Source organism: Rattus norvegicus, chromosome 3 (assembly GCF_021556685.1).
Source record: "Rattus norvegicus strain SHRSP/BbbUtx chromosome 3, alternate assembly SHRSP_T2T, whole genome shotgun sequence".
Lineage (NCBI taxonomy): Eukaryota > Metazoa > Chordata > Mammalia > Rodentia > Muridae > Rattus > Rattus norvegicus.
This window is the reverse complement of record NC_141536.1, coordinates 55,035,965-55,056,173: the sequence shown is the minus strand read 5'-3', so window position 1 is coordinate 55,056,173 and position 20,209 is coordinate 55,035,965. Positions and strand designations below refer to the sequence as shown.

Genomic DNA, 20,209 nt, shown 5'->3' with positions numbered 1-20,209 from the left:
CCCTTGGCCTGTCTCTTGAGGTTTGAGCTCTGCAAAGAAAATGTACTCTCCTCGGCTGGCTGGGAGCTCCCAGCTGCATTCCGTTGTTGGCTGTTTGATGAAGGCCCAAGAGAAGATGCAGCAATGAGAAAGGAGGAGGGAGAGAAGGAACTCTGGGTCTCCTTAAATCAGTCGCAAAAACCTAGCAACTGGGTGGAAACCGAAGATCCAGTACTGGGATACATTTGGTAGATGTGACATTCAAAAGTAGTGTGCACATGAGTCTCTCTCTCTCTCTCTCTCTCTCTCTATCTATCTCTATCTCTATCTCTATCTCTGTCTCTAATATATATGTATATATGTGTGTTTTATAAATAATATATGTTTTATAAATAAAATATTAATTAATTAATTAATTTTCAAAAGGCTGTTTCAACACGAAAAAGTAGAGCTGGGGGAGGGAGGGAGGGAGGAAGAGAAGAGTAGAATGTGGCCTCTATGTTAGACTGCTTATGTTGAAATCAAGATTTCATCTGTTCTTATTGGGTGATAAATGAATATATTTAATTTGTTATTCCGGTTCAGAACACGGGTTTCCTTTGTCCTTTATTGATTTTTGTCACTAAATAGTACCCTTTGGTGGAAATGGAGATTGCAACTAATTGTGATTACAATATTTATATAATATATTTGAAGGTTGGCCTGGTGATCCAGGAGGCTCCTGGAGGATTTAGGATCGCTTGGACTCCAGACTGACTTTAAGTCTAGCCTGAGTAACTAATGAGGCCTGTCAGAAAGATTTTTTTCTAAAGGGTGGTGGGGATCACGGAAGGACCTAAGATTCAGTGGTAGAACACTTACAATGTGTGACACCCTTGGTTCAATATCTAACACCACACCAAAACACAAAACAAACAAATTTGGGATAAGACTTTACTTATCCCTGTTCCCTCGGTCGTATGTATAATAACTGTGTCAACAACATTTACTCATATAGTATAACTGTATATACAACACTTACATTGTATTCACTAGTATAATGGAGGAAAATGCAAATAAGAAAAAAGGGCTTAGAACCTGGCTTATCACCTTGTGCTTGGTATCCTCAGCACAACAAGAATTAAGTATGCTGGGAAGATGGTCTTGTCACTAAAGTGCTTGTCATACAAACAGGAAGACCTAACTTCAGACCCAAGCACCCATGTTACAAAAACCTGGGCTTGTGCTTGTAATCCCAGCACACAGAGGCCATGCCAGGTAGATCCCTGGTACTCACTGGCCAGGCAAAGACCTTGCCTCAAAAACACAATCGACAGGGAGGGAGATGGCCAAGTGGCTAAGAGTACTTGGAGTGCATCCTTAAGGAACTGAGTTTGAATTGTCAAGCACCCACATGAAAAGCCAGGCATGTCATGTGTTCTTGTAGCTCCAGTATTGAGAGGTAGAGAGAGGGGTCCTAGAAATTTATGGCTAGCCAGCCAACCCAAACAAGTGAGCTTCCGGTCCAATGAGAGGCCCTGTCTCAAGGGAATGGACACACAGTGTTCTGCTCTATCCTCTGTATGAGTGTGCGTGCACACACACACACACACACACACACACACACACACACAGGACATAATGTGGGTCAGCAGTTATAGGAATCACTGAAAAGGGAGGTCCACTTTAATAGGGAACATGGCTTTTGTCACAAGTTGTGAGTCAGCTGCTGTTTCCCACAAGCCTTCCTTCTGATCAGGGCTGCCCGTTCTGTACCTAAGTCTAATGTGGCAGTGGTGGTGGTGATTGGCCCAGTGGTTGGCCGCTGGTCAGTGGGTATCTTGTCTCCAGCTTGTCATAGTCTGCGATGGACCCAAGCCATTTTATACATTTTCCCCCCTCAGATTCTAAGGTAGACAGACACTGACTCAGTCAGTGTTCTATTGCTGTGAAGAGAAACCATGACCATGACAACTCTTATAAAGGACAACATTGAATTGGGGGTGGCCTACAGTTTCTGAGAATTCGTCCCTTGCCATCATGGCAGGAAGCATGGCAGCAGGCAGGCAGATATGGAGCTGGAAAAGTAGCTGAGAGTTCCAATCTGGATCTATAGCCCGCAGGAAGAGAGGCTCTCAGCTTGGCATGGGGTTTTGAATCCTCAAAGCCCACCCCTAGTGGCAAATCACACCTCCTAATCCTTTAAAATAGTGCCACTCCATGGTTATCACAGCCACACATTCAAATATACCTATAGGGCAATTCTCATTCAAACCACCACATTGGCCTACACCTAGAGCTGGCAGGAAGCCTGCTGGCTAATCACAGTGACCTCTGTGACCTTGGTAACATAGCCACTGCTGTTGGTGGTGGCATTGTCAGTCCGATGCTTGTGTGAACATTTTTTCCCTCCTGGGTTTCCGTTCCTTAATGACTCCTTCAGCCTGTTGGCTATGAAGTCTTGGCTCTGAGCTCAAGGACCTTTTGAGCTCTTGGTCACAGTCAGTTCACCCTGCCCCTTACCAGATTCACGAGGAAGGATGGAGCTGGAAACGAGACAGGGGAAGGAAAAGAAACATCATGTGGTAACATGGACTTGAAATGGCACAGTGTTTGAGCTAGGTGAGGGGCTGCAGCCACATTTAAACAAAGCTCAAACTTAAACAAATTAAACAAAGCTCAAACTAGGTCAGGTGGAGGATTTTGTTGCTGTATTTCTCTGCTCTGAAGTGGATGAAGTACCACAGACTAAATACAGTCACATAATGATGGGGACACATGTTCTGAGAACCATGTCAGTAGAGGATCTGTTACTATGTGCACACGATAGAGTGCACTACACCAGTGTGGACCATATAGCCTCTCTCTGTGCTTAAGCCGTATGTCACAGCCTGTACACCTCGATAATAATAAACCTATGAACAGTGTTCCCGCACTGTTGCCACAGGCTCCCGTAATACAGCGGTCTTTGTCTATGTGCCCGTAGGAAAGGTGTGGTAAAAAACTAGGCGATGGGAATTTTCTTTTTCACATTATTATCTTTTTTTTTTAACCCACCATAATCTTAGGGAAACTACTATATGCAATTTGTCTCTAACCAGCATATTGCTATGCAGCTCATGACTGTATCAGCCTCGGCAATTAAAGTATAATAAGAAATGCTGAGAAAACTCTTGCCTAGGCTTTCCCTCTTAGATATCCTCAAATCTTATTCCTTGCAAATTCTTTATAACCCGAAAACCTAATGGGAGGCAGCATCAGTGGGAAAATTGCACGGTAATGATACGGCCACGTTCAGCCCTTTTCTTTCATACAAACTCATTTTAATTCTCCCAGCGATGCTCGCCTCAAAAGAGGAGCTGAGGCGCCTTCGTGTCTGCTGTAGGGTGGTGACTGTTGGGTTGGTTCCCCCACCCTCATGGATGGACATGGGGGCCTGCACCCTCTTTGCAGGAAAGCTGTTCGTTTGGGGGGGTATACCCAATAGAAGAGTCATCTCTGAATCCTTCCTTAGTTTGTGGTTTCCTGGCATTAAGCATTCATGCTGTAGAAGTATTACCACCATCCCATCTCTGGGACCGCCCATCCTCCCCAGCTTCCAGAAACTGCACCTCATCCCTTGGCCTAACTGGTTTTATCTTGACTTTTTTTGTTTGTTTGTTTCGTATTGGCTCCATTGTTTGCCTTTGTTTTGTATTTCACTTACTGTATTTGTCTGTGGTGTGGGTAGGTTTTGCTTTGGTTTTCTTTCTTTCTTTTTTTTTTTTTTCTGGAGCTGGGGACCGAACCCAGGGCCTTGCGCTTCCTAGGCAAGCGCTCTACCACTGAGCTAAATCCCCAACCCCTTGCTTTGGTTTTCAAGACATGGTTTCACTCTGTAGTAGTCCAGGCTGGCCTTGAACCTTTGGTACTCTTCCATCAGCCCCTCCCCCCACCCCAGGGCTATACTTATAGGCATATAGGCATATATGGTGGTATATAGGTCACCATATCTGGCTAGCTTCCTTTTAAAACTGTGTATCTGTAAGGTGTGCAGCAAGACCTTTTATATCATTGCATGTATGTAGTGAAATCTTAGTTACCGTGTGTGTGTGTGTGTGTGTGTGTGTGTGTGTGTGTGTTAACATGTGCTTTTTAAGTTAAAATTTAGGTTAGCATATAAAGTATCGAATCTCATCATGTCATTTTCATACACGTGAAAAACACCAACTTTAAAATTCATGTTGCACGTTAGCTCTCTAGATGTGCTCATCCTACGTACAGTTTGATGTGGCCTCTCTGATATCACTTCATTGTCTATTTTCTGACCTGTGTCCATAAGCTGTTCTCCCAGTGCTCCCCTCTGGTAAGCACCACTCTGCTTTCTGTCAGTGTGGATATCATTACTCGGGGGACCTTCTCTAAAAGGGACAGTGCAAGTGTGGACACACACACACACATGCATGCATGCACAGCATGTGTGTGCTTCTGTGGCTGTCCTGTTTCACTTTGCTTGACTGTCTTTAAGGTTCAACCGTATTGTAGCCTGTGTCCAACTACCATGCTAGGCGTTTCTGATTCCTTTTTCAGAGAACACATCACTGTTCGTCTACTGTGCCACTGTGAATCCAAGAGTGTAGACATCTTTTCAGGTCCTCCCTGCTCTCATCCCTTCTGGATATATACCCCAAAATGGAATTGCTGGCTCTGGGTCTAATTTCTGGGAAGTTCACTGTACTGTTTCCATAGCAGCTGCATCATTTTACATCCTATCAGCAGTGTGTGAGGTTCTAGTTTCCTCATATTCTTGCCAACACTTACATTTTCTGATTTATTCTTTACATATATGTGCATGTATACATACAAAAAGTATATATTAGTCATGATTTTTTTAATTTAAATTATAGACTCATTTAATAAGTTTAGGCCTGCTTAGGTTTTTTTTTCCCTTGTGATGTTTTAGAAAGTTATTATAGGTAATTTGTTTTTCAAAGTTATTTATTCCATAAATAAATAATAAAGAATTGTCTGTAATATACTTTTAGTTTTCCAGTAGCTATGAGGTCTGTGGTGGCATCTCAACTTTAATTCTTTTATGTCAGATAAGCACCATTTTTATGCAATCAGTCAATCCACAAATAGCAGTCCTGCTTCTAGAAGCTTGCAGTTTAATTCATGAAATTTAAATACATTAAAATTACGTATTTAAGAGATTTTCTATATTCCTGCCAGATTTATTAGCTATTTATCTAATTAAGGAGATTAAATAGTAGTGTAGCACCAGATGTGGCTATAAAATATGATAAAGAAACAAAAGAAATAGATGTTAATTAAAGAAGTAGCTGCCTAAACAAGGAAATAGCCACAGGCTAAGGCCCTGGCCGTGCTGAGCTCGGTCCACCGTCCAGCAGCCTTCAAAGCACAGTCTGACATTCTATTCGTAGCCAGTCTGGTTGTGCCTTTTTGTATGTGGTCATTTACAGTGAGCGAGCCTTTGGCTTTCTTTTACCATCACATGATCATGCAAAGGGCTGGACCCTGGTTCGTGTCACTTTACATTTTTGAGCATGAATTGCCTGCCCTCGTGGGTGTGATCCGTTTCTGCCCTTCAGCATGCAGAACATTATATGAATATTAGCTATCGTGGAAAGGTCTAAAGATGGTGCTGTAGGTAGAGTTTTGCTGGTGGTGTTTGGGTTACGGCTGCAGAAAGAACAGAGGCACTTGGGTAAAGGCAGACCGGGCTGCATTCAGGAGAAGGGACTAAGCGGGAGCTGGGGCAGGCAGTGGCCGTTGCTCGCTGAGGGAGCGTTTCTATGCACGAGGAGGCTCTTCTTTTAGTAATCCCCAACAGGAAAAACCTTGACATTTTTTTGTGAACGGGTAGTGAGATTTTTGTCATTCTGAAGTTCGTTTTGAGCAGGGTAGTACAGGGTCTTCGCTACATCAGGTTTTTATGTCTAAAAGCCCCTCTGTTAGCCCTCGGTGCCTGTTCCGTACAGGTCACCCATAGCTGGTTTCTCCCAACTGGGTACAGCAGTAGCCTGAGTGCCGTGAGGAACAGCTGAACCACCAGACAGCAGCACCGTGACACCGAAAGCTTCTTCTGAACACTTTTCCTTAAAGACTTGAGAGGGACATGTTTACCAGAACATACTTACAATGCTATAACCTTTAAATTTTAGATTAGCAACATCAGCTTCAACCAGTGATTCCTCTCTTGAGCTAGAATTGAAGCAGGTGTGTTTGTCTGGGGAGGTCTATTTGCAACAGTACACTGGCTACTGAAAGTCTACAAGTATCAACTACCCATCCAGGAGGGGGTGGTGTGTCTCCTGGCATCTAGTACCTCTGATTTCCTTTTTCAGAAGTAGTCTGTAGAGAGCTTTCTCTTATTTGATTATACAGATTTCTAAGTACTTAATCTGGGGGTGGGATGAGAGTACATTTTTGTTATACGTGGAATCTATCCTGCAACTTCATGTAGATGTTTATTGAGTTTGGAGTTTTCTAGGGGACCCCGTAGTGTCTTAGGTAACGAACCATATTGTCTGCTAGCAAGATAGTTTGACTTCTTCCTTTCCTGTTTGTATCCGCTTTATGCCTTTATCTTGTCTAACAGCTACAGCTCAAACTTTGAGCATTCTACCAAATTGTCCCACTCCTGATTTTAGAGGAAATGGCCCCAGCTCGTTACTGTTTACTCTAATGATGGCTACAGGCTTGTTTCGTATGGCCTTTATTATTTTGAAGCATGATACTTCTATTCCTAAAGTCTCCAGAACTTTCCTCATAAGCACAATTGGAATTTGTCAAATGCCTTTTCAGCATCGACTGAAAGAATTAAGTGGTATATATAGGTATATTTATATGCTGTATTACACCTATATATTTACATATGTTGGCCCAACCTTTCTTTTCTGGGACGAAGCCCACTTGTTCATAATGTATAATCTTATTATGTCCCTAAATCTGATTTGTAGGTATTTTATTGAGAATTTTTACATATATATTCATTAAAGAAATTCATCTATAGCTTCTTTTTCTGCTGTGTCTTTGCCTGGTTTTGGCAAACTATTTTAATATTTGTCAAGTAATTAATTAACTGTTGGTGACTTTTGCAGGTCCTGTTTGGGATGAATGTGATTTGGAGAAATTGCATTTGCCGTCTGAGGCAAGGGAAGGTGCCACACAGATGTCAGAGCGGTGTCCACCCGGTGGCCCCTCTGGGGTCAAGGATTTTAACTGACCCCACCAAAGTTTTCGAACACAACATGTGGTGAGTTTTCCCCCCAGTATTCATTTATGTGTTTGTGAAGCCCGTGCCACAGAGCAGATATGGAGGCCAGAGGACAAGTTTCTTTTCTCCTTATCCACCATGTGAGTTCTAAAGACCCAACTCATCGTCAGGCTGAGCAGCAAGATGCGGTTGGTATCCCACTGAACTTCACCACTGAACCATCCTGCTGGCCCAAATTTTACCTTTAAATTTGATATTATATGTTATTATATATGCTCATTAGGTATCTTTCCTATTATAACCAAGAGAAAAAAAAATTTTTTAAAGACAGAGACTCTTCTTTGTAGCTCTGGCTGTCCTGGAACTCACTATATAGACCAAGCTGGCCCCTGACTCCTGAGTGTTGGAATTAACTGCCACACAGTTAATCCTGTGAGAAAGGATTTCTTTTTCAAAGTTGATGATATAAGTTAGGTTGTAGAAGTCCAAAAGCCTGTGCAACCAACACTGACTTACATGTTCCCAACTCTTTCGAAAATGGAATTGAAAAGCAGAAGTTCCCTAGTACATCCAGCAGCCTTGGTATCCCTGACTGCCCAGGCTACCACCAGGCGATGGGGCGAGGGGAGGAGGTCCTTCTCTAAATGGGCCCTCCTCTTTGTGGCCCTCTTGGCTGACCTTATCATCTCCAGCCTCAGCCTCTTTAATAGCTTTTGTTATAGGCATCATCCATTGGGCCAGACCACCTGGTGCCCCACAGGTGTTGGTCATGTGCCTGGTGCCCCACAGGTGTTGGTCATGGGCCTGCTGCCCCACAGGTGTTGATCATGTGCCTGGTCCCCCACAGGTGTTGGTCATGGACCTGCTGCCCCACAGGTGTTGGTCATGTGCCTGGTGCCCCACAGGTGTTTGTCATGGACCTGGTGCCCCTCAGGTGTTTGTCATGTGCCTGGTGCCCCACAGGTGTTTGTCATGTGCCTGGTGCTCCACAGGTGTTTGTCATGGGCCTGCTGCCCCACAGGTGTTGGTCATGTGCCTGGTGCCCCACAGGTGTTTGTCATGGGCCTGCTGCCCCACAGGTGTTGGGCATGGGCCTGCTGCCCCACAGGTGTTGGGCATGGGCGTGTTCTGTATCTGTTACTTTTCACTGTGACCCTGTCTCATGCTTTGAAGAATTCCATGCCACTTAGGAAGATAGATGTTTATGAAAGGCTACAAATCTCAACATGAAGCCTCAAGTTCAAAGGCTGAGTGTTATAGACCGTTTGCTTTGTAAGAAGCAACTCAGTCATGAGAAACTGCTTCTGGGGTGGACATCGGAGAGGAGCGTTGTTGTTTCAAGACAGTTTTGTGTCTATAGCAGAGGAGGATGTGGCCTTGACCCCTTGACCTTCTTGCTCCCTCCTCCCAAGTATTGGGATTACAGGGTGAGCCACCTATTCAGCCCAGCTAAGAAGATTTCTCAAATTGGGAAATCTGAAATTAGGGTTATTTATTTTGCCATCAGTACTTGGGACGGTGCCTAACACAAAAGCATTTGTTGAGAGCTGAGTGTGGTGGTACAGTCTTTAATCCCAGCATTCGGGAGGTAGAGGCAAATGTATCCCTGAGGCAAGCCTGCTCTACGTAGCAAGTCCCAGGCCAGCTAGAGCTACAGAATAAGGCCATCTCCACCCCACTCCCCACCCCCACCCTCACCCCTGCAAACTCCCACCTACCCCATCAAAAGTTTGCGCTGATGCATATAGCATAGCAGAGTAAGGGCTATGCTGGGTACAAATGTTAGACACAGATGAGGATATACAAGGCATTTTCAGGAAGTAGTAAATAATTTTCATTTGTTTTTTATTTTGTTTTGGGTATTCTCTGGACCTTCTGGAGATCCGTAGAAGATAAAGTTGGAATGTTAGAGGGGAGAGGTTGGGTGAGGACAAGTTTGCTTGTGGTGCGGGATCCAGAGCTAACATTCAGGCACCGTGGGGTCACTATGGAGGGGCTGACGTTGTAGAGACTGGGTTTGCTGACAGTACCCTGGATGGGTTAGCAGGAGCAAAGGGCCAACAAGAAAGACTGTGAAGGAAGAATAAAGAGAAATTGTCAGGATTAAGGAGCTGGAGGAATTCGATTTTGAAGTTTTGAACTTAGGTCACTGACAGAAATAGGTAAAGTGAAAGTTTATTTTTGGAAAAAGATTATGTAGATATTTTAGATACGCTTTGAGAGGACATTCAGCTCCAAACGTCCAAATACAATGCTTGCCCAAAGCGAAGATTCGGGAATCGACTCAAATGCCTGGATTACAGATCCCACTGCTAGGAAGAAGATAACGTGTGTTACAGGGCTGAACGTGTATCCAAGGCGTCTGCAGAGGAGACTCAGCTCTCTGGCTCTGGCTGCTGTAGGGCCCGAGCTCTCTTCAGGGAAGATTTTCAGGACCAGCTAGCATGAAGCAGAGTCACTGCTTATTAAGGAAAGCGAGGGCCTTATGAAGAGTGGTAATACTCATGCCAGGGGTGGGTGTAATGGCCCACACCTTTCATCTCGGAATTCGAGAAGCAGAGGCAAGGCAGATCTCTGTGAACTTGAGGCCAGCCTGGTCTATACAGTGAGAACCAGGACAGCCAGAGATAAATAGCAAGACTCGGTTTCAAAATAAAGAAATTATCGAATATGATGATGAGGATGAGGATGATGATGATACATGCTGAGATTAAAGCATTTTCAGAGGAAGAGAGCAGGAGAGGGTTAGAAAGAATGTTCCAACCTTAAGAAAAAGGTGGTTATACATACCTGAGGTGACTGCTGCCTTCTTTCTGCCTTAAGTGTTTTGACAAGATATACATATATGCATACATACACATACATATGTACAAACATACATACATATATTTTAGGTGACTTTTAAAGTTACATTGTTCAGGACATTAAAAGATTAAAGTGTTTTGTTACACTTTTTTTTCCTTTTGCTTCTTTTTAAATTATCTTTGCTACATGTATTTTATCTAAAGAACTTTTCTTTAGTAACTGAAATTCTAAGGTATACGTTATGGGGTACATGAGAGGCTGGAGAGACAGCTTAGCAAAGGTGTTAAGCCAAGCCTGATGTCGTGAGTTCAGTCCTGGGATCCACAGGGCGGAAAGCTGCCATAGGCTGCCCCCGACCTCCTCACACCCTCTGTGGCATGGATGGAAGTACACAAGCACAGCTTAAAGGTAAACCCCAAAGTACAGCAACATTCTCAAACGTGGAAAGCATTCTTACTATCCGTCGTCCATGGCCAGCAAAGGCACATGTTTTTACTCTAAATATGGTTCATACTCTTGCTTATAAGATTTTTGTTTGTTTGTTTGTTTGTTTAGAAAGGAGATTATAGTTCTTTGCAGGTGGTTTGGAATTTCTAATCAAGAGACTTAAACAGGAATCCCAGAGTGAGGGGCTCCTTGTCCTCCTGGGAGTCCTTCACTCCGTCTTTCTGTCTGCCTGAGGACTAGCCTATGGAGCAGGGTCTGGAGAGGTGGAAATGCAATTTGAGGGCTTCTTAGGAGTACAGTGGTTTGTTAAGTAGCCCTGCTAACGGTTGGCAGTAATGTCAGGCACTGACCATGTGTGGTTGCAGAACACTGGGGGTGTGGTTACTGTAGGCTTGGGTGTGCTGGAAGGGCTGAGGCGATGACTGCAGCTGGCCACACGGACCTGAGGACCTGCATTCCATCCCCAAGACACACCTGGAGAAAAAAACTAAAACTGGATATGGTGTCACATGCTCGTAATCCCAGAGCTGAGGAGGGTAGACAGGCAGATTCCTGGCTCAGGGCAAACCAGCAAAGAAGAATCAATGAACCCCAGGGCTCACTGGCCTTGAGGGAGACTCGATCTCACAAAGCAAGATGGATGACCCCAAGGAATGACAGCTGAGTTTGTCCTTTGGCCTCCACATGTATATGTATACACACGCACGCATGCATGCACGCACGCACACACGCACAGATGTGCAAAAGTTTTATGTTGAATTTCATGTTAGACTAATTAACATGTAGGATATTTTTTGAGTTAAATTGAAAATTTTATTTTTAAAAAACTTTTTTCTTTTTTAACCTGTTTTGCTTGCTTTGTTCTGTTTTTCTTTTTTTTTTTTTAAAGATTTATTTATTTATTATACAGTACACTGTAGCTATCTTCAGACACACCAGAAGAGGGCATCAGATCCCATTACAGATGGTTGTGAGCCACCATGTGGTTGCTGGGAATTGAACTTAGGACCTCTGGAAGAGCAGTCGGTGCTCTTAACCACTGAGCCATCTCTCCAGCCCTGTTGTTTTTCTAAGACTCGGTTTCATTATGTAGCTCTAGATGGCCACAGACTCCAAATCCTCCTGCCTCAGCCTCCCCAGTGTTGGAATTACAAGCTTCTTTTCACTTACAGAGTTTTTGGTTTTGGTTTTGGTTTTTTTTTTTTTTTTCATTTAATTTTATTGAGGGGGTGAGGTAGGTTTTCACAGTATAACCCAAGCTGTCCTAGAACTGACCGTGTAGCCCAGGCTGGCCTCAAACTCACAAGCAATCCTCCTGCCTCAGCCTTCTGAGTACCAAGGTTACAGATGTGAGCCATACACATGACTTTTCTCACTTAAAAAAGTAGAAAACTTAAAATTACACGTGCCGCTTCATAATATTATATTTCTTTACAGCTTACAGAAAGACAAATGAAACCGTCTTGACTGTCACTTTCAGTGTCTGGTACTGTAGGCTTAGGGAACATGGGGGCTTTGCTAGACTATGGAAGCATGAATTCCTGCCAGCGAGTGCATGGCTTTCCCTAAGTCCCCAACTGCTCCATGAGCTGTCTGTTCTCCTCCATCTGCTGCCGCTGTACCATTGCACAGGACCCTTGCATACTGACTTTCACATTCCGCCTCATCGAGGACTCTTGGAAATCCATCATCGTTTGGTCCTGGAGGGCTGGAGCGTTGAAGGGCTGGAGAGTTCTCTCAGCTACAGAGACATCCAGGGTTTTCCATATGAAAAGCATCTAGGAATGCAATCAGCAGCCAGGGGTAGCAGCCCTAAATCTAGTCCACTGCCTGGAGGACTCTCCCTCTGCAAGAGAACCTTATTCAAGTGATGTTTTAACATGGCATTTCAATATTTAAAAGGTGAAAATACAGGCACTTGCATAATCCCAGCACACTAGAGGCTGGGGCAGGTGGGTTGCTGTGAATTACAGGCCAGCCTGGGCTACCTTATCTCAAACAAAACAAAACAAAACAAAACAAAACAAAACAAAACAAAACAAGGTAGATGGATGATTTGATGAAGTAGATGAGACCTAGGACATCAGTGGCTCCCACTTTTTTCCCCTCCATTTCTCACGTGCTCTGGGAGTCAAGAAGCTCCTTGGGGCTCATGTCTGGATGGCTTTCTTTCTCCATAATGTGCTTCCATTGGGGGTCCAGGCTGCACTGGGGTACCCAGTAAGAATGGCATGCCCCAAGGAGCAATGAAGGCCACTGCTGCCATCATCCCTCTGCATAGCCTCTGCCTTCTGTTTCCTCCCTTCCTTTCCTTTTTATTTTTAATATTAGTGGGCTGGTGAGATAGATGGCTCAGTGGGTTAAGACACTTCTTAACAGTGGGAGAGAATCCACTTCTGCAGGCTGCCCTCTGGGTGCTTGTACCACCCCTCACACTCACATACACACACACACACACACACACACACACATATGCACTCACATACGACACACCCACGCACACTCACACCCACAAATACACATACACACACAGATACACTTCATACACACACACACACATACACAGACATACACACACACATATGCACTTACACCCACAGATACACATACACACACAGATACACTTCATACACACATACATACACACTCACACCCACAAATACACATACATACTCACACCCACAAATACACATACACACACAGATACACTTCATACACACACACACACACACACACATATGCACTCACATCCGACACACACATACACACTCACACCCACAGATACACTTCATACACACACAGATACACTTCATACACACACACAAACACACACACACATACACAGACATACACACACACGCGTGCACATACCCACATGTACACACACACATATGCACTTACACCCACAGATACACATACACACACAGATACACTTCATACACACACACATACACACTCACACCCACAAATACACATACATACTCACACCCACAAATACACATACACACACAGATACACTTCATACACACACACACATATGCACTCACATCCGACACACACATACACACTCACACCCACAGATACACTTCATACACACACAGATACACTTCATACACACACACACGCACACACACACAACCAGTCAATAAATGTGACCTTCAGCATGTATTACTGTTACTGTCACCTTGGCCTTTTGAGACAGGGTTTCTGTGTAGCATAGTCCAGCCTCCAGTGCTGTCTCTGCTTCAATATCCCAAGTGCTGCCTTACAGACTGATTAGCACCACCACACTCAATTCAGGCTTTGATTTTCAGAAGATTTGTAAGTTTATTCTCTTTTCCTGCAAGTCCGCAGTTCTATCTAAAATCACCCACTCCCCTCCTTGTCTTCTTTCAGAATGTGTTTCTTGTTTTGACACATTTGAATTTTAAAACGATGTTTCTAGAAAAGTAGAGTTTATTGCATGGATCAGCATGTGTAGACAGGATATGCTCATGTAACAGGACTGGAGTAGAATAGTTAGTTTTTACCATGTGAGCTGTGCACCCATGTTCTCTGGTTTATGTTTTTTTTTTCCTGTTTCTATTTCTAAATGTTGTTCAGACTAGCAGAATTGACTTTATGACTCCCCAAAGGGTTATGACCTTTAGCTAAGAAAACACAGAGCTAAGTCATTCTCTGGAGACTCAAGGTAAGACCTGGATGTTGCAATATGACCTGTTACATAAATCATGGGAAAATGGACCATTTCCAGGATCAGAGGAGGCACAGGTGGAATGAGTTCTTATTCATTAGGTAATCGTCCTTATGTAATCATTATATTTACTATCTGAGTCCATACTGTGTTCTATCCTTAGGTCTTTAATGCAGTTAATAATAAATATTTCCTTTGCATGACTTACCACAAGAGATGCTCTCTAGACATGGAGAACACAGGCTCAATGGTTACTTGACTTTGAGAAGCTGTTTAATCCATCCCTTGCTCGGTTTCTTAATCTGTGAGATAGGATAATAATGTAATAAGTACCTATCAGGTACTGTAAGGATTAAATGGTTATATATTATGTAAATTATTACTGTGCACATAGTAAATAAGAAATATACCACCTAAGAATTTGGAGGAATTAGAGAAAGGATTGAAAGAGCTGAAGGGTCTTGTAACCCCATAAGAACAACAATGCCAACCAACCAGAGCTTCCAGGGACTAAACCACTACCCAAAGACTATACGTGGACTGACCCAGGGCTCCAACTGCCTTGTTGGGGCACCAGTGGAAGGGGAAGCCCTTGGTCCTGCCAAGGTTGGACCACCAGTGCAGGGGAATTTGGGGGGGGGTGGCGGTAAGGGAGGTGGATGGGGAGGGGAACACCATAATAAAAGGGGAGGGGGAAGGGTTGGAGGCTTATGGACATGAAACTGGGAAAGGGAATAATATTTGAAATGTAAATAAGAAATAACCAATTTTTTAAAAAAAGAAAAAATTAGCTTTCTTATTAGTATTCTGATTTATGTACATTTTATTTATAGAGCTGTTTTCATGGTCATTATTAGACAATGGTTTTGTAGAGAAGAACTCAGATCTGTGTCACAGTGATAATCTCTGTATAATGGGTACCAGTAGCCATGTCCTAGTACTAAATGTGTGTAGAAATAGGAAGATCCAGTTCCTGACTACCAGAAGTTTACTAGGGTGAAAATTAATGTAGTGGGTAAAGGTGGGCTTCAGAGTCCAAGAGGTCTAAATTCCTATCCCAAGTCCATCGGTGTCCAGGAGGCCTCAGAGTCTGGGAGATCTGAATTCATACCTGGGCTATCCCTGTCCAGCTATGTGAGCAGGTTCAGTCATGGAACTGCTTTAAGGAAAACATTTCAAGTACAGCTCTTAGCAACTCTGACTAGGACTCGCTAAAGGCATCCTTATCACCACTAGCAGGTGGAGACTTGAGATGCTTAGTTAGGAGTAAGCGAGACAAAGAGATGTCACTGTCTAGCGATTAACCCAATGCAGAGCCCACTTTATATGAACAGGTAGACTTTGACCTGGCTTTGAGGGATGAGGCAGCTGAATAGACTTTTTTTTTCTTTTCCCTCTCTCTCCCTCCCTCCTCTCTTCCTTCCTTCCTTTCTGGTTTAGTTTTATCTAATGTGTGTGAGTGTTTGCCTGCATGTATGTAGATCTGTGTGCCACATACCTGATGTCCATGGAGGCTAGAAGAGAATTCAGATCTTTTTTTTTTTCTTTTCTTTTTTTCGGAGCTGGGGACTGAACCCAGGGCCTTGCGCTTGCTGGGCAAGCGCTCTACCACTGAGCTAAATCCCCAACCCCTCAGATCTCTTAAGAACTGGAGTTACAGACATTCGTGAGCTCCCAGATGGGAACCAAACTCAGGTCCTCAGGAAGAATGACCAGTGCTTACCCCAGAGACATATCTCTAACCCCACCCCCACCCCCAGCCCCAGCCCCTAGTCCTTTTGAAGCACTCAAATAGACCTGCTTAGTCACATGACATGTTTCATATCCTGAACAGAATGAGGTAATGTAATGAAAGAAATAGCGAGGAGCTTGGCTGAATGTCTGCCTTGTACACATGAGGCCTGGGTTTGATTTTCAGCACCATAAGAAAGAGCAGGGGGGATGTCTTAGGCTTTTATTGCTGTGAATAGACACCATGGTCAAGGCAACTCCCTTAAAGGGAAACATTCACCAGGGCTGGTTTACAGTTTCAGATTTATCATTATCATCATGGTGGGCAGTATGGTGGCATCCAGGCGGACATGGTGCTGGACAGGGAGCTAAGAGTTTTACATCTTGATCAATAGGCAGCAGAAGGGGACTATATGCCACACTGGGTATAGCTTGAGCATAGGAGATCTCAAAGCCCACCCCCACAGTGACACACTTCCTCCAACAAGGCCACACCTCCTAATAGTGCCACTCCCTGTGGGCTAAGCATTCAAACACATGACTCTCTGGCGGTCATACTACTCAGACTACCACAGTGAGGAAACATTTAGGAAAATCAATTTGGCTCTTCCTCAGGTACCTAAAATTTAACCATTACAGCATATGTGATATCCCTTACCCTCATCATAGTTTGTGTACGGATCCATGCTTCATGCTGGACTAGGATCTGTGGAGCAGCCAAGATGACGTGATCACTACGCTTGTCTATTTCACAGATACACAAGGGCCTTCCAGGTAAAGAACATGAAGTGAAACTGAAAAATAAAGTATTCCTTCTTCAACCCATTCCTTCAATAGATGAGAATTAGTAAAAACCAAGCAGAACTATGGGAACAGCAATCCCCAAAAGACCATGTAGACAGAAAACTAGTGGCTGAGGAAATTGGGAATTGTCAGCTCTTACAGGACCCAGTGGTATTTGAGCCACCTGTATCCCTGAGAAGCCGTCCTGGGTAGACAGTTAACGGGCAGACTATAAGACTTCTTCATGGTACTCAGCAGGCATTGGTAGGGGTTGCCCAAATCCTTGAAAAGAAACTTAAGTTACTGCAGGAGTATTTCTGGCCGCCCCAGAGCCCATCATTTTCAGGGCTCTGAGCTGAACTGAGCAATCCAAAGCTCAGAAGGTACTCTTTTCAGATTTTTGGCTTGGAGAAGGCCAAGGTGCAGCTTTCCTCCTATGTGTGGAACCAGCTGCCTCTGCTGTATCATCCAAGTCAGCCCCAAAGATGTCAAAGGGCCAGCAGAAGGCGGCACCTCCTCTTCTCAGGTTCCTGGTGTTACTACCACCACCACCACCCCAAAATAAAGTTGATGACAGCATCACCAGGACAGCTAGCAATGGGAAAGATGTAAGAGTGGAGTTTGCATTCAGGACAGGCACCTTCTACCTCTGCCCTAACCACTGAAGTCCTCAAACACCTACTCAGAGGCAGTGAAGACAGAAAAATGTTAGAGTGGGACAGGCACTCTCGGTTAGGTGGTGTCAGCCTCGCCACCCCACCGGGTTTTATCTAGAGACTTCCTAGAACTGTTAGAGACAGGGGTTACCAGCTCTCAGGCTGCAGTGTTGGGTGTTGGGTGTTGCTGCCCTTTGACTCCATGGATGACACCAGTAGTGGTGCAGTACAGTGCTCAACTGCTTAACCCCAGAGGGAAGCTCGTCAGTAAAAGATCACTTGACAAACCAAGGAAAGAAGCAGGCTCATACAGACTGCCCAGTACTCAGCGAGCTCTCCCTCCCCTCCTCCACTCCTCCTCGCTCCTCCTCAGGCTACAAAGAAATGGAGAAGAGCCACAGTGCCAGACTCTGAAATGAAGTTGCACGGAGAGATGTAAAGGTCTTCAAAATATAGGAAAGTTTACCTACAAAACAAGGAAAAGAGAGGAGAGAGAAGAATGCAAAATGTCTTGTGAGATAATTTACACCTTCCAATATTTTCCTGAAGGAGTCATACGTGCCTGCTTACTCAGCTTATTTACCCACGCTGCTGAATGTATTCATAGTTTGTTCCTTTTTATCGATGGTCATGGATTCGAGATCAGAATGTTTTTATAGTTCTCTAGGTTCAGTAATAATCAAAGCAATAAAAATGAACAAAAATTTTTATCATTTTGCCAAAGAAGATACACAGACAGGAAGTAAGCGCGTGGAAAGATGCTCAGTATAACTAGTCATCAGAGAGATGACCTCATACTCATTAGAATAGCCAGAATTCAAAATGCCAGCCACACCAGTGTGGCTGAGACTGTGGAGGGACTAGAACTCTCTACACTGCTGGTGGTGATATAAGGCGACACAGCCACTCTGCAATATAGTGTGGCAGTTTCTTGAAAAGTTACGTGTGCCTACTATTGATGTACCGGACATGGGAAATGGCTCAGCATTTGAGACTCTTCTAGAGGACCTGAGTTCAGTTCCTGGCATCCATGCTGATCAGCTCACAACCATCTGTAACTCCAGCCCCAAAAGATGTAACACCCTCTGCTGTCCTCTATCAGTGCTTACACTGAGGTCCTGAGTTCAATTCCCAGCAACCACATGGTGACTCACAACCATCTGTAATGGGATCTGAAGCCCTCTTCTGGTGTGTCAGCAACAGCATATACATAAAATAAATAAAAAAATGAAAAGATATGTGCAACACGGATGGACTTTGCATTGCTGTAATGAGTAAAAGGCTCTGTGGATGGAGAATACAGTAGTCCCCTCCTCCTCATCCAGTCTCAGTTATGTGTGGTTGGTTGCGATCCACACCTGTGTGTCTGGTTTTGGTTCCTGCAGTGCACGGTACCTTCTGTACTGTTCCAGAAAACACACATCAACTTTTAGAGACAGACAGCTATCAGTGAGTGCTGTCCAGGGTGGGGACTGGTGAGAAGGGGAGGGAATGGGATGGAGGAGTTTTGTTTTTCAGGTTTTCCTGTCTTTATTTGAGCCATGATGATTTCATTATGTAGCCCTCACTAGCCCCAGACTCTCACTTCTCCTTCCTTGTTTCCCCCAATTCTGGAGCTAGTAGCATGCACAAGCTACATTTTATATGTACAGCATCGGTTGAACTTTAATTTTAAGGACAGAATGCCCCTTACCTATTGCCACCTTTTTATCTCCCTGGTGGTCATTTGTATATTTTTAGTATAGATTAGAACCCCTCAACAATTTTGGGGTTTACCCCATCATCTTCATCAATGATTCACAGCTCAGTACCTACTATGTATTATGACTCCCAATAAATATTTAATCAGAGAGACCAAGACTGCTGGCTCCTTAAGCTAGCCTCATCCCGTTGTATTTAGAAGTGGCGACTTCAGGTTTTTTCCATGTTATGTCTGTTAGTCACTTAGTCCTAAGTAAGAAACTGACTTACTAATAACAGTAATCAACAGGGATATTTATATGGCTAAAAAGAGAAGTGGGCATCCCAGAGTCAGTAATATAGGTTAGCATAAATAGTGGAAAGGGAGATTTACTGAAAATAGTTCTCTGATTAGCTGATACACCTGTAACGGTCATAGCTATTCCACTCTGGGAGTCACACTCTTACGCTAATTAGTGTCTCTGAAATCATGACACTTCTTACAGTTGTAATTGGAGGAGTTTTTTTTTTCCTCTTACAGGTTCAGAAAATAATAGCATCATAGTTTGATGAAACAGAATAATTATAATTCCAGTCACTTAATTTGAATAGTGTTTTGAGGAGTATTAGTCTTATTTGATTAATGTAAAGCAGAGAGACACATGCATCAGGATTTATATACAGAATGTCTGTTACATTGTTAGAACATTTTGCAACAAAACATTTTGCTAAATGGATAACTAGACAGTGGATATAGAAAACTGAATCAGGAGGAGGTACCTGTGAGCACTGGGAGAAATGCCCAATAGTAAGAGAAATATCAGCGTCACATCAAAGGCAACACCCCTGATGACTTTGATGACATCCAGTAAATTCCAGGTTACCTACTGAGATCTTGTCTCAAAAACCAAACAAACCAGGAACAATAAGACGCCCTCTTAGATACACTTAATTTGCACACAAAAGAAAGAGAATGATAATGTTGTGAATAACTTCCTTGTCATTGACTTCTTTGCCAGTTCACACATGTGTGTAGTACACGGATCACACTCATGCCCCCATCCTCTCCATCCTCTCACCCTCACGCCAACCCTCACTGACCCCTCTCCTTCTGGGTCCCCATCCTACTCTCAAGTCTTTCTGTTGTGTTTTGTGACCCGCTGAGTTCAAGCAGGGTCTTCCACCTGAGCACCAGTATGGAGCTGAGGACAGTGACTCCTTATTCTCCAGTATCCA

The 20,209-nt window shown here is 43.8% G+C and overlaps 1 protein-coding gene and 1 long non-coding RNA gene across 4 annotated transcripts in view; one reads left to right on the top strand and one right to left on the bottom strand.

Moving 5' to 3' along the window:
• Positions 1-20,209, top strand: part of Mettl8 (methyltransferase 8, tRNA N3-cytidine) — a 93,851-nt gene that overhangs the window by 31,768 nt on the left and 41,874 nt on the right. For all 3 annotated transcript variants that reach the window (XM_087653968.1, NM_001399514.1, NM_001399513.1), the window contains 1 exon segment: positions 7,062-7,216. In XM_087653968.1, coding sequence (XP_087510094.1) covers positions 7,062-7,216 — 155 coding nt within the window.
• On the bottom strand, positions 9,035-19,616 carry LOC134486103 (uncharacterized). Its single transcript, XR_015684362.1, has 3 exons — positions 16,513-19,616; positions 14,332-14,425; positions 9,035-9,247 (listed from the first exon to the last, which is right to left on the bottom strand). It is a non-coding gene; the product is annotated as an uncharacterized LOC134486103 (long non-coding RNA).